At 46.5% G+C, this 22,999-nt stretch overlaps 1 protein-coding gene across 5 annotated transcripts; it reads right to left on the reverse strand.

Annotated features, from left to right (window-relative positions):
- Nucleotides 1-5,133: 5,133 nt before the first annotated feature.
- On the reverse strand, nt 5,134-22,359 carry LOC112242075 (monocarboxylate transporter 6). Of its 5 annotated transcripts, XM_042315313.1 has the most exons (7): nt 17,663-17,856; nt 15,314-15,989; nt 10,380-10,520; nt 9,649-10,264; nt 9,154-9,410; nt 5,688-5,908; nt 5,134-5,624 (listed from the first exon to the last, which is right to left on the reverse strand). In XM_042315313.1, the coding sequence occupies exons 1-7, from the start codon at nt 17,717-17,719 to the stop codon at nt 5,520-5,522; spliced, it is 2,073 nt and encodes a 690-aa protein (XP_042171247.1). In that variant the 5' UTR covers nt 17,720-17,856; the 3' UTR covers nt 5,134-5,519. The 5 variants fall into 5 exon arrangements, with proteins under 5 accessions (XP_042171247.1, XP_042171250.1, XP_042171246.1 ...); XM_042315316.1 differs by lacking the exon at nt 17,663-17,856 and adding an exon at nt 22,339-22,359 and having other exon boundaries at nt 5,134-5,908; XM_042315312.1 differs by having other exon boundaries at nt 5,134-5,908; nt 17,663-17,849.
- Between the last annotated feature and the right edge of the window lie 640 nt (nt 22,360-22,999).

The raw sequence follows: 22,999 nt of genomic DNA on the forward strand, positions 1-22,999 counted from the left end.
AGCATTGTTTAAAGTGGCTAGTGATATATTTACATCATTTCCCATCAATTCCCATGATTAAAGTGGCTGGAGTAGAGTCAGTGTCATTGACAGTGTGTTGGCAGTAGCCACTCAATGTTAGTGGTGGCTGTTTAACAGTCTGATGGCCTTGAGATAGAAGCTGTTTTTCAGTCTCTCGGTCCCAGCTTTGATGCACCTGTACTGACCTCGCCTTCTGGATGACAGCAGGGTGAACAGGCAGTGGCTCGGGTGGTTGATGTCCTTGATGATCTTTATGGCCTTCCTGTAGCATCGGGTGGTGTAGGTGTCCTGGAGGGCAGGTAGTTTGCCCCCGGTGATGCGTTGTGCAGACCTCACTACCCTCTGGAGAGCCTTACGGTTGAGGGCGGTGCAGTTGCCATACCAGGCGGTGATACAGCCCGCCAGGATGCTCTCGATTGTGCATCTGTAGAAGTTTGTGAGTGCTTTTGGTGACAAGCCGAATTTCTTCAGCCTCCTGAGGTTGAAGAGGCGCTGCTGCGCCTTCCTCACGATGCTGTCTGTGTGAGTGGACCAATTCAGTTTGTCTGTGATGTGTATGCCGAGGAACTTAAAACTTGCTACCCTCTCCACTACTGTTCCATCGATGTGGATGGGGGGGTGTTCCCTCTGCTGTTTCCTGAAGTCCACAATCATCTCCTTAGTTTTGTTGACGTTGAGTCTAAATTTTTCTGTCTTGCACGGTGATGTGTGTGGAAATGTGTGTTGGTGCATGTTAGAGTAAGCTTGCTGTGAAAAATTGAAAACAATAAGTTCATTTACTTTTAACCCTCAAGCTTCCAAAATGCTTCACATACTCATTGTTGTCAACAACAATGACAGAAGGAAGTGAACAGGGTCGCCATGGTATCCGCTCACCGAAGACTGAACAGGGCCAAGTAATTGGTCAGATAATTGATCAGGTAATTTATAATTGATCAGGTAATTTTTAGATAATTGATCAGTTAATTGATCAGGTAGTTGATCAGATATTTGACTGATCAGGGCTTTCACTGGACACAGTCTTCAGTATTATGTGTTTACCAGAAAATAAAAGTAGAAAAAGTGGTCAGGTTAAAAAAGACTCAGATAAGACATGACAAGAATCTGGGTTGTGAGTGACAGGACACCCTAATGGAGGCACGTCTTATACAGTATGTGGCAGAGTCTGGACAATATCTTAAAAAGTACACAAAATTTGACAAATAGGCTTCATGGGTAATTTTTCAAAACTGTCATGATTATTAAAACAACTGTACATCACACATTCCACACGGTGGCGATAAAGGTGAGTGGAAGGAAATGAGAAAATAGCAGGAAGTGAATGACATCAGAGCTGTGTTAACAAGAACTGTTGTAATAAAATTGAAGACCTATTCAATCCGATCCGTCCTCAAATTCAGATTATTATTATACAGTGATAATAAAAACAAGACTGACACAATGAACACAAATCAACTTATTTTTATTGAAAAAGTGTACTATTCTGTAAACATTCAATATTAAATCTTCAGAAATAAGTTGACTAAAATACAAAATATTTGTATATCCTTTCATACATAAGGCTATCGTTTCATTTCCAGTTATATCAAGGCATCTAAGAAGTAAGATATTAAGATATACTAAGATATTCAAGAAGTTGCAGGAATACATTCATAGCCATACTCAGTGTTGTCACGGTGACAGTGTACAAACAACCATAATCTCCTCCTAAAGCCAAACAGTTAAAGCACTAAATAGTTGGGTCGCCCATGTTATTGGCAGTACAATTGCCGCAATTCGTGAGTAACACTACTCTAGCACAGGGTTGTCAAACTCATTTTGCTCTGCGGGCCGCATTCAGTCTTCACCAAGGGCCGGAGTGCCGCACTTAAAATGTGTATGTATTGTCTTGGCGTCAAAATGTGCAAAAATGTGCAAAATGTCCTCTATCCATCGGTTTGGGAATTTTTGATGCTCCCTGACTATCTAGCTTTCATTATGATGACTGTTAGCTAGCTGGACAGAGTGAAGAGACTATAAATGTAGCTTTCAGCTAGCTGGACAGAGTGAAGAGACTATAAATGTAGCTTTCAGCTAGCTGGACAGAGTGAAGAGACTATAAATGTAGCTTTCAGCTAGCTGGACAGAGTGAAGAGACTATAAATGTAGCTTTCAGCTAGCTGGACAGAGTGAAGAGACTATAAATGTAGCTTTCAGCTAGCTGGACAGAGTGAAGAGACTATAAATGTAGCTTTCAGCTAGCTGGACAGAGTGAAGAGACTATAAATGTAGCTTTCAGCTAGCTGGACAGAGTGAAGAGACTATAAATGTAGCTTTCAGCTAGCTGGACAGAGTGAAGAGACTACATTTAGGTCCATTATCATTTCTAAATAGTTATGGGTTTTAATAATTTAAATGTCGATTGAGATTGTTGTTAGTACTGTAGAGTCTACTAGTGGGCCGTATGTTAGACAGTCCTACTGTAACGTCTACTAGTGGGCCGTATGTTAGACAGTCCTACTGTAGAGTCTACTAGGGGGCCGTATGTTAGACAGTCCTACTGTAGCGTCTACTAGTGGGCCGTATGTTAGACAGTCCTACTGTAGCGTCTACTAGTGGGCCGTATGTTAGACAGTCCTACTGTAGAGTCTACTAGGGGGCCGTATGTTAGACAGTCCTACTGTAGCGTCTACTAGTGGGCCGTATGTTAGACAGTCCTACTGTAGCGTCTACTAGTGGGCCGTATGTTAGACAGTCCTACTGTAGAGTCTACTAGGGGCCGTATGTTAGACAGTCCTACTGTAGCGTCTACTAGTGGGCCGTATGTTAGACAGTCCTACTGTAGCGTCTACTAGTGGGCCGTATGTTAGACAGTCCTACTGTAGAGTCTACTAGGGGCCGTATGTTAGACAGTCCTACTGTAGCGTCTACTAGTGGGCCGTATGTTAGACAGTCCTACTGTAGCGTCTACTAGTGGGCCGTATGTTATACAGTCCTACTGTAGAGTCTACTAGTGGGCCGTATGTTATACAGTCCTACTGTAGAGTCTACTAGTAGGCCGTATGTTATACAGTCCTACTGTAGAGTCTACTAGTGGGCCGTATGTTAGACAGTCCTACTGTAGCGTCTACTAGTGGGCCGTATGTTAGACAGTCCTACTGTAGAGTCTACTAGTGGGCCGTATGTTAGACAGTCCTACTGTAGAGTCTACTAGTGGGCCGTATGTTAGACAGTTCTACTGTAGAGTCTACTAGTGGGCCGTATGTTAGACAGTTCTACTGTAGAGTCTACTAGTGGGCCGTATGTTAGACAGTCCTACTGTAGAGTCTACTAGTGGGCCGTATGTTAGACAGTCCTACTGTAGAGTCTACTAGTGGGCCGTATGTTAGACAGTTCTACTGTAGAGTCTACTAGTGGGCCGTATGTTATACAGTCCTACTGTAGAGTCTACTAGTAGGCCGTATGTTATACAGTCCTACTGTAGAGTCTACTAGTGGGCCGTATGTTAGACAGTCCTACTGTAGCGTCTACTAGTGGGCCGTATGTTAGACAGTCCTACTGTAGAGTCTACTAGTGGGCCGTATGTTAGACAGTTCTACTGTAGAGTCTACTAGTGGGCCGTATGTTAGACAGTTCTACTGTAGAGTCTACTAGTGGGCCGTATGTTAGACAGTTCTACTGTAGAGTCTACTAGTGGGCCGTATGTTAGACAGTCCTACTGTAGAGTCTACTAGTGGGCCGTATGTTAGACAGTCCTACTGTAGAGTCTACTAGTGGGCCGTATGTTAGACAGTTCTACTGTAGAGTCTACTAGTGGGCCGTATGTTAGACAGTTCTACTGTAGAGTCTACTAGTGGGCCGTATGTTAGACAGTCCTACTGTAGAGTCTACTAGTGGGCCGTATGTTAGACAGTTCTACTGTAGAGTCTACTAGTGGGCCGTATGTTAGACAGTTCTACTGTAGAGTCTACTAGTGGGCCGTATGTTAGACAGTCCTACTGTAGCGTCTACTAGTGGGCCGTATGTTAGACAGTCCTACTGTAGCGTCTACTAGTGGGCCGTATGTTATACAGTCCTACTGTAACGTCTACTAGTGGGCCGTATGTTAGACAGTCCTACTGTAACGTCTACTAGTGGGCCGTATGTTAGACAGTCCTACTGTAGCGTCTACTAGTGGGCCGTATGTTAGACAGTTCTACTGTAGCGTCTACTAGTGGGCCGTATGTTAGACAGTCCTACTGTAGCGTCTACTAGTGGGCCGTAAGTTAGACAGTTCTACTGTAGAGTCTACTAGTGGGCCGTATGTTAGACAGTCCTACTGTAGCGTCTACTAGTGGGCCGTATGTTAGACAGTCCTACTGTAGCGTCTACTAGTGGGCCGTATGTTATACAGTCCTACTGTAACGTCTACTAGTGGGCCGTATGTTAGACAGTCCTACTGTAACGTCTACTAGTGGGCCGTATGTTAGACAGTTCTACTGTAGAGTCTACTAGTGGGCCGTATGTTAGACAGTTCTACTGTAGCGTCTACTAGTGGGCCGTATGTTAGACAGTCCTACTGTAGCGTCTACTAGTGGGCCGTATGTTAGACAGTCCTACTGTAGCGTCTACTAGTGGGCCGTATGTTAGACAGTTCTACTGTAGAGTCTACTAGTGGGCCGTATGTTAGACAGTCCTACTGTAGAGTCTACTAGTGGGCCGTATGTTAGACAGTCCTACTGTAGAGTCTACTAGTGGGCCGTATGTTAGACAGTCCTACTGTAGAGTCTACTAGTGGGCCGTATGTTAGACAGTTCTACTGTAGAGTCTCTGGGCCGTATGTTAGACAGTTCTACTGTAGAGTCTACTAGTGGGCCGTATGTTAGACAGTTCTACTGTAGAGTCTACTAGTGGGCCGTATGTTAGACAGTTCTACTGTAGAGTCTACTAGTGGGCCGTATGTTAGACAGTTCTACTGTAGCGTCTACTAGTGGGCCGTATGTTATACAGTTCTACTGTAACGTCTACTAGTGGGCCGTATGTTAGACAGTTCTACTGTAACGTCTACTAGTGGGCCGTATGTTAGACAGTTCTACTGTAGCGTCTACTGAATGAAACAGGGATGTTGCGTCATTCAGCCTCATGTCTTGTCTGTTGATGAAAACAGAAGATATTTATTGAAATAAAGATGAGAGAGAGACTTCCAAATTCAGACTAAATCTGTGTGCAAACCCTGTGTTGTGAATGCCCGTGTACGTACGTACATACATAGGAATCACAGTGATGATAACAGTAGTGTATGTGTAACCTCCCAGTTCTTCCCTCTGCAGACAGCAGACAGCAGACACCACAGAGATCCTTCATTGACTCATCATCGTGAGGCGTTACACAGTGAGCAGTTCCTGTGATATGCTGCAGCTCCTACAGGCCAGGGCTCATGGAAGGCTACCTCCTTACTTCATTCTCATTCTAGATGTAATTCTAAAGGCAGGCAGGTAGACAGGTTGTCTTACTGGGTTACACACGTGCATATTAGTAAGTCACACGTTGGTGACACAAACAGTGTCCGCTGATCTCCCTCCCTGTGTAGAAGGAACATGGCTGTACTGGCAGTCAGGGACCAGGCTGATAGCAGGCTTCCCTCCCTGTGTAGAAGGAACATGGCTGTACTGGCAGTCAGGGACTAGGCTGATAGCAGGCTTCCCTCCCTGTGTAGAAGGAACATGGCTGTACTGGCAGTCAGGGACTAGGCTGATAGCAGGCTTCTGTTGGTACGCAGCAGGAGGACCTGCTCTCTTCTTCTCTTCCCTCTTCCTCTGTCTGTCCAGATAGTAGAACGCTGCGATGAGGAAGAGGCCAGAGGAGGAGACAGTCACACTGCAGGCATAGAACACATAAGAGTAGTGTCCTGTACTGTCCACCAACATGCCTGGAAGAGGGGGAGAGAGAGAGGGGAGAGGGAAGAGAGGGAGGAGAGGGAAGAGAGGGAAGAGAGGGAAGAGGGGAAGAGAGAGAGAAGAGGGGGAAGAGAGAGAGAGAGAGAAGGGGGAAGAGGGGAAAGAGGGGAGAGGGAAGATAGGGAAGATGAGAGAGAGGGAAGAGAGAGGGAGGAGAGGGAAGAGGGGAGGGAAGAGAGGGAAGAGAGGGAAGAGAGGGAAGAGAGGGAAGAGAGGGAAGAGGGGGAAGAGAGGGGAAGAGAGGGAGGAGAGGGAGAGGGGGAGAGAGGGAAGAGAGGGAGGAGGGGAAGAGAGGGAGGAGAGGGAAGAGGGGGAGAGAGGGAAGAAGAGGGGGAAGAGAGGGGAGAGAGAGGGAAGAGGGGGAAGAGAGGGGAGAGAGAGAAGAGAGGGGGGAGAGAGGGAAGAGGGGGGAGAGGGGAGAGAGAGAGAGAAGAGGGGGACATGGCAACAGGCACAGCGTTAAGAAAGACTCAGGGAACACTTCATTTGAAGGGTACCTACATTACCATGTCATGACACGTTCATAACCACACAACAGTTCATAAGCAGTACATAAAAGCATTTCCTAGAAGGCTTGTATCAACAACCACGCGCGGTGCTACGACAGTGAAAGAACAGCTATATTTAAGCGTGTCGGTGTGTGTCCTTATAACACATTCCTCTGTACTGGATGCTAGTTCAGTACAGCGCTGCCAGGACCCACTGAGCACAGGGCTAGTCAGCTACTACCAGGCGTTGACATTAGAGTTGCCATGGCGCTGGAAACCAGAGACCACCTTAGGAGTTCAGCAGGGGTACACTAGGCCACGCCCTCCTCCAGTCAGCCTGCCCCAGAGCCGTTCCCTGTCGACCCAGACCTTCCTACCCGCCTGACGCACGTACACACGCACAGACACACACGCAAACATACGCGCACGCACACACACACGCACATTGTGGAAACCAGAGCACATGACCCATTCACATCCCGAGCTAGACATGGGAATCCAGCAGAAAGAACATTCCATTTCCCTGTGTGACAAAACTCATACCCTCCCCAGTCCTCACATAACAGGTTTATACTGGGCATAACTCATACCCTCCCCAGTCCTCACATAACAGGTTTATACTGGGCATAACTCATACCCTCCCCAGTCCTCATATAACAGGTTTATACTGGGCATAACTCATACCCTCCCCAGTCCTCATATAACAGGTTTATACTGGGCATAACTCATACCCTCCCCAGTCCTCATCTAACAGGTTTATACTGGGCATAACTCATACCCTCCCCAGTCCTCATATAACAGGTTTATACTGGGCATAACTCATACCCTCCCCAGTCCTCATATAACAGGTTTATACTGGGCATAACTCATACCCTCCCCAGTCCTCATATAACAGGTTTATACTGGGCATAACTCATACCCTCCCCAGTCCTCATATAACAGGTTTATACTGGGCATAACTCATACCCTCCCCAGTCCTCACATAACAGGTTTATACTGGGTCCTCATAACTCATACCCTCCCCAGTCCTCATATAACAGGTTTATACTGGGCATAACTCATACCCTCCCCCAGTCCTCATATAACAGGTTTATACTGGGCATAACTCATACCCTCCCCAGTCCTCATATAACAGGTTTATACTGGGCATAACTCATACCCTCCCCAGTCCTCATCATAACAGGTTTATACTGGGCATAACTCATACCCTCCCCAGTCCTCATATAACAGGTTTATACTGGGCATAACTCATACCCTCCCCAGTCCTCATATAACAGGTTTATACTGGGCATAACTCATACCCTCCCCAGTCCTCACATAACAGGTTTATACTGGGAATAACTCATACCCTCCCCAGTCCTCACATAATAGGTTTATACTGGGCATAACTCATACCCTCCCCAGTCCTCATCTAACAGGTTTATACTGGGCATAACTTGACAAGTATGTCTATATGAGTCACTGTGTCCACCACACCACCACCTGTTGTTATGCTGACCACCTACTGACCAACAATGACTGTCGATAACATGCAGTAGGGGAAGTCACACTCCCCTATAGCCCCCACAGTGGTGCACCACACCCCCCTATAGCCCCCACAGTGGTGTACCACACCCCCTATAGTTTATACTGGGCATAACCCCACAGTGGTGTACCATAGCCCCCACAGTGGTGTACCACACCCCCTATAGCCCCCACAGTGGTGTACCACACCCCCTAGTCCCCCCACAGTGGTGTACCACACCCCCTATAGCCCCCACAGTGGTGTACCACACCCCCTATAGCCCCCACAGTGGGTGTACCACACCCCCTATAGCCCCCACAGTGGTGTACCACACCCCCTATAGCCCCCACAGTGGTGTACCACACCCCCTATAGCCCCCACAGTGGCGTACCACACCTCCCCCCCCCTATACCCCCCCCCCCTATAGCCCCCGCAACCCCCACTCCCCCTATAGCCCCTGCAGCCCCCACTTCCCCCTATAGCCCCCGCAACCCCCCCCCCCCCCTGTACCCTCCCCCCCATATAACAACCCCCCACCCCCCCCCCTATAGCCCCCACAACCCCCACTAACCCCTATAGCCCCCCACCCCACCCCCCCACCTACTGACCCCCCTATAGCCCCCCCCTATAGCCCCCCACCCCCATAGCCCCCCGCAACCCCCACCCCCTATAGCCCCCCAGCCCCCCAACCCCCCTATAGCCCCCCCCACAGTGGTGTACCCCCCTATAGCCCCCCACCCCCCTATAGCCCCCACAACCCCCCCCCCCCCCCTATAGCCCCCACAACCCCCCACACCCCCCCTATAGCCCCCAACCCCCACCCCCACAGCCCCTGCAACCCCCATAGCCCCCGCAACCCCCACCCCCCCTAGCCCCCACAACCCCCCCCCCTATACCCCCCCCCCATATAGCCCCCATAGCCCCCCACTATAGCCCCCCCCCCTACCCCCCCCCACAACCCCCCCCCCCTATAGCCCCCCCACAAGCCCCCACACCCCCCTATAGCCCCCACAACCCCCCACTCCCCCCATACCCCCACAACCCCCACCCCCTATAGCCCCCACCCCCCCCCACCCTCCCCAGATAGCATATGAACATGTCATAAGCCATGTAAAGAATATATACATAATTAAAGAAAATTAGCTGTAAAACTGAAAATGTTTATCTTTGTCCCATGGCATAATGTGTAGCGGTACAATCCTGACAGGAGCGACACACACAGTACCTGCGAGCGGCGGTCCAATCAGCAGTGTTCCACTCTCTAACATACTGATGAGACCCAGGGCAGAGGGGAACCGGCTCATCTCCACCGTCTCCATCAGCACCGTGAAGAGCAGAGAGCCAATCACAGACATGGACAGACCAAAGATGACCACGTAGATCAGGAGCACGGGGAAGGTGGCGGCCGCACCACAGATACTGTTACTCAGCCCGTTGACCAGGAGGGCTACCGCAAACACATACACAAAACAGCCACTGCCCCTGAGAGGAGGAGGAGGAGGAGGAGGAAGAAGAGGAGGAGGAAGAGGAGGAGGAGGAGGAAGAGGAGGAAGAGGAGGAAGAGGAGTAAGAGGAGTAAGAGAAAACCAATTTATTATCCATTTTTGTTTTCAGGTCACATAATTTTCTATTAAATGTTTTCTTGCTTGGGATTCGAACCAGCAACCCTCCGGTCCAGTTGCTGACCCACTCCTAACCTGTAACATCCAGGCTACAGTACCTGAAGCGCGGCAGGCCGAAGAAGACAGCCGCCACGGGTCTCACAGCAATGTTAACCAGGCCCAGTACGGCCATCAGTAGCGCGGCTCGGTCCTGTTCCATACCATTGGCTGTAGCATAGGGCACCAGGTAGACCAGGGGAACTACAAACCCCAACATCATCCACGTCACTCCCAGGGCGTAGGCACGGTAACGGGGGTTACTGACCAACAGGTCAAAGGCCATGTGTCTCCGTAGGAACACGACAAGGTCACTGAACGCTGTCCTAAGTCTTGTCTTAATTCCCTCCTTCTCCTGTTGGAGAGGACCTTTGATCGGTTGCTTGCTGAGCCCCTGGGCAGCCTTGTTTGTGAGTGTCCTCTGGGCTCCACTGTGTTTGGCCCCCAGGGGCCTCATGACAGCCCCACACACGCAGCAGTTCAATAGCAGCCCTCCCAGGACCAGGAAGCTGCCTCTCCAGCCAAACTGGCCCAGCAGGAAGTTGGCCAGCAGGGGTAAGGTGCTGAGGCCCAGGGCCGTGCCGGTGGATGACAGGGCGTTGGCAAACGCCCGCCGCCTCAAAAAGTAGTGGCCCATCATGGTCACAGAGGGCTGGAAGGACAGGCAGAACCCCAACCCTGTATGAGGAGGACAGAGGAACTGATGAGGGAGACTCATAATGCCCCATAGAAAGAAGGAGACATCTTACATTGGGGGGTTATAGTGTGTGTGTGTGTGTGTGTACCCTCTGACCTGCGATGATGCTGGTTATGTAGAGTTCTGTGATGGTTCTGGCCAGGGCGCTGACCACCATGCCTAGTCCACTCAGAACCCCTCCCACCATCACCGTTACCCGGCAACCAAAGCGTTCCACGAGCACGCTGCATAGTGGACCTGGAGAGACAGGAAACAACGTACACACACACACAGGAAAACAATGTTCAATCCCAATACACACACACCACTAACACACCACACACCTGGAGAGACAAGAAACAGTGTGTACACACACACACACACCACTAACACACCACACACCTGGAGAGACAGGAAACAACATGTGGTCCAATCACAATATACACATTAACACACCACACACTCCCCAAAAGCATACAATGGACTGATTAGCATATCAGATCACAATAATTAGCATCATCAATGCATTATCACTGAACATGGAACAATAGTCTGCAAATAGAGGACAGGACGTTGTTCGTTTCCACTAAAACACAGCTGCTGAAACCCACTCTGAAACATCGTTCAGCAGACACTTCCTCCCCATGCCGGGAACATCTGATGGACCACAGCTTCAAACTATACAACTACAAATCAGTTCACTCCCCAGTCGGCCAGACTTGTTAGTTGGTGTTACAGGTTTATGTACATGTGCTAACCACAATTAGCCTGGGAATAGGTCATGAGTTTACCCAGACAGGGACAGGTGTCTAAATGTACAGGCTCTTACAATAATGTGATCAGAAACACATGATCTGAATGATCGTCTTCCAACTCTCCAAGACAGACCAAAGCTAACAGGAGTACCTATCAGGCTAATTGATTCAAACGAACATGAGATTTAAGTACTAAGAACTGAGAACTCTTGGTACTGTCTTTGATGTGGGAATCATGAGTCCATTCTTTGTGCCGTCTCATCTGTGCTCTTGTCATGATAATGTCTGCTGCAGTCATGTGGTCTAGTCTGGTCTCTGTCATGATAATGTCTACTGCAGTCATGTGGTCTAGTCTGGTCTCTGTCATGATAATGTCTGGTCTCTGTCATGATAATGTCTGCTCCAGTCATGTGGTCTAGTCTGGTCTCTGTCATGATAATGTCTGCTGCAGTCATGTGGTCTAGTCTGGTCTCTGTCATGATAATGTCTGCTGCAGTCATGTGGTCTAGTCTGGTCTCTGTCATGATAATGTCTGCTGCAGTCATGTGGTCTAGTCTGGTCTCTGTCATGATAATGTCTGCTGCAGTCATGTGGTCTAGTCTGGTCTCTGTCATGATAATGTCTGCTGCAGTCATGTGGTCTAGTCTGGTCTCTGTCATGATAATGTCTGCTCCAGTCTGGTCTCTGTCATGATAATGTCTGCTCCAGTCATGTGGTCTAGTCTGGTCTCTGTCATGATAATGTCTGCTCCAGTCATGTGGTCTAGTCTGGTCTCTGTCATGATAATGTCTGCTCAGTCATGTGGTCTAGTCTGGTCTCTGTCATGATAATGTCTGCTCCAGTCTGCTCAGTCAGTCATGTGGTCTAGTCTGGTCTCTGTCATGATAATGTCTGCTCCAGTCATGTGGTCCAGTCTGGTCTCTGTCATGATAATGTCTGCTCCAGTCATGTGGTCCAGTCTGGTCTCTGTCATGATAATGTCTGCTCCAGTCATGTGGTCTAGTCTGGTCTCTGTCATGATAATGTCTGCTCCAGTCATGTGGTCTAGTCTGGTCTCTGTCATGATAATGTCTGCTCCAGTCATGTGGTCCAGTCTGGTCTCTGTCATGATAATGTCTGCTCCAGTCATGTGGTCTAGTCTGGTCTCTGTCATGATAATGTCTGCTGCAGTCATGTGGTCTAGTCTGGTCTCTGTCATGATAATGTCTGCTCCAGTCATGTGGTCTAGTCTGGTCTCTGTCATGATAATGTCTGCTCCAGTCATGTGGTCTAGTCTGGTCTCTGTCATGATAATGTCTGCTCCAGTCATGTGGTCTAGTCTGGTCTCTGTCATGATAATGTCTGCTGCAGTGATGAGGTCTAGTCTGGTCTCTGTCATGATAATGTCTGCTTCAGTCATGTGGTCTAGTCTGGTCTCTGTCATGATAATGTCTGCTCCAGTCATGTGGTCTAGTCTGGTCTCTGTCGTGATAATGTCTGCTCCAGTCATGTGGTCTAGTCTGGTCTCTGTCATGATAATGTCTGCTCCAGTCATGTGGTCTAGTCTGGTCTCTGTCATGATAATGTCTGCTCCAGTCATGTGGTCTAGTCTGGTCTCTGTCATGATAATGTCTGCTCCAGTCATGTGGTCTAGTCTGGTCTCTAAGAATGTTCCTCAGTCCTTGGTGAACCCTCTCTCCAGCTCCCTCCACCTCCCTCTAGCTCTTTCTTAGTCTCCCTAGGCAGATGGGTTGCCTCCCACATGAACAGTGTTCTGACATACGCTTTGGCCCTAGGTCTGGGAATTCCGAGACTATTTCTGAAACTATCCCTCCATCTATTTTTCCCTCCATCCCGTCTCTCCTTCCATCTCTCCCTCTGTCCCTACAACCATCCCTCCCTTTCATCTCTCCCTCAGTGTCCTCCAGATTAATTTGGTTAAAACCAAACCCTGTCCACTGGAAAATCATTGCAGCCTTAAATAATCATAATATCTTGGTCCAACTGAGAGAAAAAAAATCTCCAGTTTGACACACAGGCACTACATTCATTTTCCCAATATGACACATGATGCTGGTTCTCATCAGTTGTTGACTAAAAGCACTGCTAGCCAAGAACACATACTTACAATTGACTCAATTAGCAGACAGTCTTATCCAGAGCAACTTACAGTAGTGAGTGCATATATTTTCATACTGGTCCCCCGTGGGAATCAAACCTACAACCCTGGAGTTGCAAGCATCATGCTCTACCAACTGAGCCACACCAGACCACACACATATTTAACCTTTGACAACTGGAAGTGAAGAACACTGACACTACGCAACAATAATTACATGAATTCAGAATCTACAGTCATGACATTGGATCAACTGGAGGTCGATGGATCAACTGGAGGTCGATGGATCAACTGCAGATTTAATATCGATGGATCAACTGCAGATTTAATATAGATGGATCAACAGCAGATTTAATATAGATGGATCAACTGCAGATTTAATATAGATGGATCAACAGGAGATTTAATATAGATGGATCAACTGCAGATTTAATATAGATGGATCAACAGGAGGTTTAATATAGATGGATCAACTGGAGGTTTAATATAGATGGATCAACTGGAGGTTTAATATAGATGGATCAACTGGAGGTTTAATATAGATGGATCAAGTGGAGATTTACACTATCATATTACTTCAGTGAATCACCATTTAATGTTCCTCTTGGCTTTAGTTCTCCTCAGCAGGAAGAGAAAGATGAGGAACAGGAGGGAGGGTCAGGATGATAGAAAGAGGAGGAATGAGGGAGAGAGGGTCAGGATGATAGAAAGAGGAGGAATGAGAGGGAGGGAGGGTCAGGGTGATAGAAAGAGGAGGAAGGGGAGAGAGGGAGGGTCAGGGTGATAGAGGAGGAATGAGAGGGAGAGAGGGTCAGGGTGATAGAAAGAGGAGGAATGAGAGGGAGAGAGGGTCAGGGTGATAGAAAGAGGAGGAAGGGGAGAGAGAGGGAGGGTCAGGGTGATAGAGGAGGAATGAGAGGGAGAGAGCGTCAGGGTGATAGAAAGAGGAGGAATGAGAGGGAGAGAGGGTCAGGGTGATAGAAAGAGGAGGAATGAGAGGGAGAGAGGGTCAGGGTGATAGAAAGAGGAGGAATGAGAGGGAGGGAGGGTCAGGGTGATAGAAAGAGGAGGAATGAGAGGGAGGGAGGGTCAGGGTGATAGAAAGAGGAGGAATGAGAGGGAGAGAGGGTCAGGGTGATAGAAAGAGGAGGAATGAGAGGGAGGGAGGGTCAGGGTGATAGAAAGAGGAGGAATGAGATGGAGGGAGGGTCAGGGAGGGAGATAGATAAATAAACAGTGTGCCACCAGAACAATGGACTACTGGTCCTGTCTGGCCCGTCTGGCCCTGAGCTACCGCCCTGTAATAACAAACAGAGGCTGAGTCATACACAACCCAACACACAAACACACCGCGGCACGTCTGAACCTGGGCCGTCCGTTCTCACACACACGCACACACACACACACGGGCCCGAACAGAAAGCATCCGCAGTGTTACCAGAACTCTTCACCTAACCTCTCACCCTTACTCTAAACACACAGCCTGCAAGGAAACACCCTATCCTCCCCCTGTGTGTCCAGTTAGTGTCCAGTGTGTGTATGGTACATCTGAACCTGGGCCGTTCCCACAGGCGCAGGGTCACGGAAAGACAGTTACCAGAACTCTTCACCTTAACCCCTCACATTTACTGTAAATCTACAGCCTGCCAGAAAAACTGACTAACACTTCATCTGTGTGTGTCCTGTGGGTTTGTGTCGAGTGTGTGTGTGTGTGTGTGTGTCCTGTGGGTTTGTGTCGAGTGTGTGTGTGTATTTCTGTGTCAACATACATTGAGGTGAAAGATAACACACAGTGAATCATTAACCTATAGTACTGTTTCATTGAAACAGACTGTTATGTATTGGAAGTACTTCAATCAGCCAAGTAAAGACACGACAACACATGTGTACAATCCTACAATGACAGGTAGCATCGCTACCACCTGTGTGTGTGTGTGTGTGAGTGAGAGAGAGAGAGAGAGAGAGAGGCTGAGAGAGAGAGAAGCAGCAGCAAGATTTGTGACCTGTTGCCACAAGAAAAGGGCAACCAGTGAAGAACAAACACCATTGTAAATACAACCCATATTTTTTTAACGAATTGAATTGAGAGAAGGTGATAGAGAGAGAAGGTGATAGAGAGAGAAGGTGATAGAGAGAGAGATGGTGTGTGTTCAATCATGCAACAATGCCTCAATGTACAATGGCAGAAGCATCCTCACCACCAGCGTGCAGCACAGCAGTCATGATAGCAGGCACCCAGGACGTCTCTGTGTTGCTGGAGCTGAACTCAGCCTGTAGCTCTGTGTAAAAGATGCCAATACAGGAAGGGAAGGCCAGCGTTAGAGCCAGGACCAGGATAGTAGCCACCAGGACTACCCAGCCCCAGCCCCCATCCGGGGCCACCTGTTGGGCATACCCGTTCCCAGACAGCCCAGCCCCTGGTTCTCCAGTTGGGCCATTGTGGGGTGGTAACCCAGTAAGGTGGTGGTGTTGGAGGGAATCCTCCTCCTCCTCCTCGTTTTCCTCCTGCTCCTCTGAGTCACTGTCTGTGCTCCTCCTCACAGTACTGTGGTTCACCCCGGTCCAGTCCTGAGACGTCCGTGTCTCTACCCCATCCTCTGACCCACTGGACCCCTCTGCCCTAACCTCAGACCCCCTGGACCTCTCTGCCCTAACCTCAGACCCCCTGGACCTCTCTGCCCTAACCTCGGGTCCCTTAGGCCCCTGGGGGCCCTCTCCTCCACTACCCCTCCTCAGCAGGACTGTGTCGCCCTGGTTATGGTTCTGTCTGGTCCTCTGGGTCCTGTGGGACTGGTTCTGTCTGGCCTCCAACTCCACCCCCTCTGTCATCCTGCCTAGCTGGCTGTGGACTGGGCCTTCTGCTAGATCAGCTTCCTGTGTGGAGGGTGACAGGGAGGGAAGGAGGGATAGATGAGATGGAGGGAAGGAGAGTGGGATGAGAAGAAGAGAGAGAGAGAGAGAGAGAGGTAGAGAGAGGTAGAGAGAGAGGTAGAGAGAGGTAGAGAGAGAGGTAGAGAGAGGTAGAGAGAGAGGTCTGATGTTGTTAGTTACTCAGAGGCAGCAGCAGCCCTGGCTGGCTGTGGTATTGGCTCTGTGTCTAAACAGCCACTGATAATGGATGCAGAGGGACAAAGCAAAGTATGGCAGCCTCACTGGCTGAAGATATATTGTAAATGGATCAACTTGAGTAAATGTTTTCCATGAATACCCCAAAAATAGGCTATTAGACAGATCCTTTCTACCAATGCATAAAGGGTGTATAAGAGATCCACCTTTCTTTGTCTCAACTCACTCACTTTTCAGCACCAGTATTTCTACCAGCACATCATCGTCTGCACATCTATCACTCCAGTGTTCATTTGTTAAATTGTAATTACTTCACTACTATGGCCTATTTATTGCCTTTCTATTGTGTTATTGACTGTACGTTTGTTTATTCCATGTATTCCACACCTCAGCAATTTCAAAAAAAAAATCTCAGAAAGGTGAGTTCCAGACATTTCTAAAATTATGCAACATTACCTGTTATTGTTTATGGCCATCATGAAAAATTGTAACTATGTTGTTGTTTGTGTCGCACTGCTTTGCTTTATCTTGACCAGGTCGCAGTTGTAAATGAGAACTTGTTCTCAACTATCTTACCTGGCTAAATAAAGGTGAAATAAAAATATATAATAAAAAAAAAAATTAAATCACCAATTAGCCTCAAAGACTACCTAGCATATACATGGTATATCGGATAATAACAAGGATGCACAGTCTATTGCTATAGCTGTAATAAAGTCATATGCAATTGTACATTGTAAGAATTATAAGAATTTCTAGCTTAAAGTATGCCTAGCAATGTAATAACCTTATTAATATAATGAAGCTGTGAACAGATAAGCAATCTAAATACAAGTAATGTGGCACTCACGTTGATTATAAAATAAATGCACAATGGCTGTATCCTATCCTACACAAATCCCGTTGGTTTTCCTACCTGGAGTGTCCCTGGTCAGCCCGTCAAAACCCCGGCGAGATATTTTACCATTAACATGTCGATGAAGTCAGTGGGTGTTAAGCATAATTAATTTACCATGAATACGATTATATCACTTTTCACAATTACCCTAAATCGCACGGCATCACCAATGTTTTCCCGGTGTCCATGTCCGGGCGTCAACACAGAAGGCGTTAAGTCGCCCGCGGTACCACAGGATGTGTGTGCAGACAGAAAACATATGCCTCTCAATCAGGTGGCGTTGCGTGAACTCGCAGTTCTTTCAAAAACGCTGTCAAACCAAATCTTGGAGAACACCGGAGGATTCAATCGCCTCTCTTGTTCTCAACTTTCATTTGCCGGTCTGCCTGGCAGAAAGCCATCAAGCCCAGTCACAGCACTGGATAGGACAAATCTCTCCGGCACCAATATTATCCAATCAGTTTGCCTACAGACAAGCCGTCAACAAAAATCCCCCTTTGTCATTATTGTAATCCCCAGGAATCGTGTTCACTTAATCTAAACTACTTCATAATAAATACAGAATGATCAAGATTAGGTTTACCATGTAAAACCCGGTTGCCTGTTTATCGTCAGAGGTCCCTTGCGAATTTGTCTCCATGGGAACAGAACGGCCCGGGTTTCTGGTTTGCACCTGCAGCTCTACAGGATATCAGACCGCAAGAAATCTAGAATAATGTAACAATCATTGGCCATTTTGGAAACTAACATAACCTATTACACAATATGTTGCAATAGGTCTAGGCTAAATAATGATATTAACATTGTCAGATGACATTTGTCATAGTCTATCCTCGATGATGCAATGTGCAATCAGTTGCGGTTCTAGCTTGTATGGTTCCCTGGGCGAACCCCCCAACATTTGTCACAAGACAAATAAATAATCATAACATTTGAAACTATATAAATATAAAAAATATATACAACAATACGGCTCATAAATGTAACAAAAATAAGTAACAAAGTCAAATAGAAACAAATGTTAGTATATAAATAAAAAATATAATAAAATTATTACACTATTCATTTACTACCTTGTCTGCAAGGGGATTCATCCAGCAACTTTTCGGATACTGGCCCAACCACGAACCTACCTGCCGCCCTAGGCGTAAGACACCACAAAAGACTGCATATATTACAAAATATCAGCATACTATAGACGTTTTTTAAGTAGCTGTATACCTTTATCTTTAGTGCGTTTCTCCTCTTTCCACTTTTCCCTGATGGCTTAGACCTTTTCTTGTCCATTTGTGTTGAATTGGCACTCGAGCATCAATACATTACCCATCCTCCAACACTGTTAACCAAGAGTCAAGACTACATTACCCATCCTCCAACACTGTTAACCAAGAGTCAAGACTACATTACAAATCCTCAAACACTGTTAACCAAGAGTCAAGACTGCATTACCCATCCCCCAACACTGTTAACCAAGAGTCAAGACTACATTAACAAATCCTCCAACACTGTTAACCAAGAGTCAAGACTACATTACCCATCCCCCAACACTGTTAACCAAGAGTCAAGACTACATTACAAATCCTCCAACACTGTTAACCAAGAGTCAAGACTACATTACCCATCCCCCAACACTGTTAACCAAGAGTCAAGACTACATTACCCATCCTCCAACACTGTTAACCAAGAGTCAAGACTACATTACCCATCCTCCAACACTGTTAACCAAGAGTCAAGACTACATTACCCATCCTCCAACACTGTCAACCAAGAGTCAAGACTACATTACCCATCCCCCAACACTGTCAACCAAGAGTCAAGACTATATTACCCATCCCCCAACACTGTTAACCAAGAGTCAAGACTAAACCAATTCACCTTGGTGGTGTGCAGACTGGTTTTATATTATTCTTAACGATTTCGCACAATCTAGGGAAAAAATGCAACAATATGTCTGTGAAACTATACATTCACAGTATTATGAATGAATTGTGGTTTATTTGGTAGCATTTCGTAGTGTGACTGATTTTATTAATTGCATTAGTACTGTACAAAGTTAAAGGTGCACTATTTGATAGCTCCCCCTACCTCGGGCTTCCAGTGGAGAGAACAGAGGTCAACCTACCTCCGCCCCCTCCCAATCTCGTACTTCTGAGTGGGAGACCTTCCCAGGCAGTAAGTAGCCTGGTTAGCTCACAAACTAGAATCAGGGCGCCCACTCCGACAAGGTTAATTGACCCACAGTCCCACACGGTGACATGATATCATTGACTTGACATGCAAATGAGCGATTGCGCAAATGTCACCATTCCGCATTTTTTGCAAGATGCCACCCTGGGCGGCTGCCCGTGTCATCCATACCTAAGTCCGCTACTGTTTACAATAATTAGGCCTAAATAAGCCATACCAAAAAAATATATTAACCTAGTGATGCAAAATGCAACAATTTCAAAGATTTTACTGAGTTACTGTACATATAAGGAAATCAGTCAATTGAAATAAATGAATTAGGCCTTAATCTATGGATTTGACATGACTGGGAATACAGACAGATACACATCTGTTGGTCTCAGAACAAAAGGTCGGGGCGTGGATCAGAAAACCACTCAGTATCTGGTGAGACCATTGGCCTCATGCAGCACAACACATCTCATTTGAATAGAGTTGATCAGGCTGTTGATTGTGGCCTGTGAAATGTTGTCCCACTCCTCTTCAATGGCTGTGCGAACATGTTGGATATTGGTTGGAACTGGAACATCCTGTCCTACAAGCCTATCCCGAACATCCCAAACATGCTCAATGGGTATGTCACCCTGGTGAGTATGCAGGCAATGGAAGAACTGGGACAGTTTACGCTTCCAGGAATTGTGTACAGATCCTTGCGACATGGGGCCGTGCATTATCATGCTGAAACATGAGGTGATGGCGGTGGCTGACTGGCACGACAATGGGCCTCAGGATGTGGTCACGGTATGTCTGTGCAATCAACGTGCCATCGATAAAATGCAATCGTGTTCATTATCCGTAGCTTATGTCTGCCCATACCATAACCCTACCACCACCATGGGGACCTCTGTTCACAACATTGACATCAGCAAACCACTCGCCCACACCATGCCATTCACGTGGTCTGCGGTTGTGAGGCTGGTTGGACCCACTGCCAAATTCTCTAAAACTACGTTGTAGGCAGCTTATGGTAGAGTAATTAACAACCGCTCTGGTGGACATTCCTGAAGTCAACATGCCATTTGCAGTCTCCCTCAAAACTCTGTGGCGTTGTGTTGTGTGGCAAAACTGCACATGTTATGATTATTATTCCTTTATTTCAACAAGGAACACAGATAGACCTCTTTTACAGCTGGGCCTTGCATATACATGTTTACACATACAGTTTAGGTACAATGACTAATAAACTAAACAAGACAAACAAAACCATCACAGATAATTCAAAAAAATATATATATATATACAACAACAGATTTCATTTCCACACAGGTTATTCTACTAACAGCACAAGAACATTACCCGAAACAGTTACAAGCAAAACAAAAATAAAAATGCCCCAATAAATATTTAAAATGGGCAACAGGGGGACAAGAGTCTCACGTTTAAGTTTAGTCTGCAGGCTATTCCATAGGCAAGGAGCGTAACAGGAAAAGGCAGCCATACCCAACTCTGTGGAAACCGCACGGGCCTCAAGTGGAATCCAATGATTGAGACCTGGTGTTAGGAATTCTAGTTCTAATATTGATGAGTGATGATAAATAAGAAGGTAGATTATTCAGAAGTGCTTTATTAGACAAACACGAGAGCATGTTGTTCTCGTCTCACGGACAGACAGCGAAGTCCAACCCACATTATGATATAAAACACAGCGGTGAGTTCTGTAGCTAGCACCCGTAATAAACCCCTAATAAACCTAAGTGCGCAGTGATAAGTAGCATCCAGCGGTGAGTTCTGTAGCTAGCACCCGTAATAAACCCCTAATAAACCTAAGTGCGCAGTGATAAGTAGCATCCAGCGGTGAGTTCTGTAGCTAGCACCCGTAATAAACCCCTAATAAACCTAAGTGCGCAGTGATAAGTAGCATCCAGCGGTGAGTTCTGTAGCTAGCACCCGTAATAAACCCCTAATAAACCTAAGTGCGCAGTGATAAGTAGCATCCAGCGATTTAGGTGTTGATGCCGTAGCGTGCGCATGTAAATAATATCCCCATAATCTATAACAGACATAAAAGTACCTTGCACAATTAGTTTTCTATTTGTAGAGGACAAGCATGTCCTGTTTCTATAGAGGAAGCCTAGCTTGATTTCTAGCCGTTTACAAAGTTCGTCAATATGCATTTTAATAGACAGTTCATCATCCCTAAGTATTTATATGCAGAGACCTGATTCATTTTAGAGTGGCCTTTTATTGTCTCCAGCAGCACCTGTGTAATGATCATGCTGTTTAATCAGCTTCTTGATATGCCACACCTGACAGGTGGATGGATTATCTTGGCAAAGGACAAATTCTCACTAACAGGGATTTGAAAATAACATTTTAGAGAAATAAGCTTTTTTGAGTTTATGGAACAATTCTGGGATATTTTATTTCAGCTCTTGAAACATGGGAACCAACACTTTACATGTTACGTTTATATTTGATTTCAGTGTAGAATAAAACAGCTACCAGCTGACTTTTCCTGAGCTGCTGCCAGAAAGAACAGACATCCTGAACTTTCCATCAGACTCAGTGTTGTGACACATCTCAGAGGAATTCACAGCTTTAGATGACAGTAGGTATCATTTCCCATTGTTCTGATGCCTATTCAATCTGTCCTTGCGACCTTGGGGGCTCAAGTGGTCAGGAAGCAGACAGTATACCTGAGTTTTCCGCACTGTTCCACTCTGAAACAATGTAGAAGCCTTGAGGTATTGCTTTCCTGCAGTCAAATGACCAAATCGCCCTCTAGTGGCCTCATGGGTGGAATATGATTGTTTTTTTATTTAACCCCCCCCCTTCGATGTTTCTATGGCAAACTGTCTTGTTAAATTACTGTATTCTGTGATGTATACAAAGTTTAATATTGGGATGCAAACTCAAACTTGAATACATTTCAACTCTACTGTATATCTGACATGGAAGAGGTGTCGTCTTTCTGAAGCCCAGAACCATGTGTGTGAGGTGTACACTTTGTTTCAACGTAGATTTGTTTAAGACTACCCAGAAAACACACTGTGTGACCCTGATTTAGACCACTGCAGTAAAAGGTTAACTCACTTGTTGCTGAGAGTAGTCTACACTCAGGTGACTGTAGTGTCATGGCAACCACTCACACAACGTCACGTGTAATCCAGTAGTCTCTGTATAGACCTACAATATAAAGGAGTGGTAGTTCATTTCAAGAGTTGATGAAATCCTTGTTTTTCTTTCTAGGCCAGTGATATAGGCCTGCCATGATATAGTAAAACCTCTTCATAGGCTAACCCCACGTACTGAGGACCAGAGAATCAAACATTTCACCAGGATATTTTTGACAAGAGGACTTTTTATTATTAGTCAACACAGCTCCACCCTGTTCACTTCCCATCAAGCACAGGGATGACATCAGCTACTCCGCTAAATGTCTAGTTTCCGTGGAAATGAGTGGGCCTACATTCAAGTCTACCTGTCTGTCAGGTACATGTTTTGTCTTTGCAGACAGGTCTGTGTAAACTGAGGCAGATGCTGGCTAACCAAAGAAGTAACCCAAGTAATCTGTTTACGTCACTAATTTACTAATGACTGAGTTACTAATTACTTTGTCATTTAATCTGATTACAAATCTGAAGTAATCAGCCCAAACCCGTTGACCACATCCCATCAGGCCCATGTGGACTCTGAGAGGGAGTGTTTTGTCTAGTCTACCTTTGGCAGACCTTGAGCTACTCAGCTACCACTT

The sequence above is a fragment of the Oncorhynchus tshawytscha genome, unplaced genomic scaffold (genome assembly GCF_018296145.1).
Source record: "Oncorhynchus tshawytscha isolate Ot180627B unplaced genomic scaffold, Otsh_v2.0 Un_scaffold_2056_pilon_pilon, whole genome shotgun sequence".
NCBI classification, from domain to species: Eukaryota; Metazoa; Chordata; class Actinopteri; order Salmoniformes; family Salmonidae; genus Oncorhynchus; species Oncorhynchus tshawytscha.

What these genes read in the sequence shown, in the direction of transcription:
- LOC112242075 (XM_042315312.1), bottom strand. Translation starts at nt 17,719, where the DNA reads ATGGAGACAAATTCGCAAGGGACCTCTGACGATAAACAGGCAACCGGG. An exon ending in TGCTGTGCTGCACGCTGGTG is followed by an intron (nt 10,521 to 15,313) that starts GTGAGGATGCTT and finishes CTGTCTCTCCAG; the next exon opens with GTCCACTATGCAGCGTGCTC. An exon ending in TTCGGCCTGCCGCGCTTCAG is followed by an intron (nt 9,411 to 9,648) that starts GTACTGTAGCCT and finishes TCCTCCTCTCAG; the next exon opens with GGGCAGTGGCTGTTTTGTGT.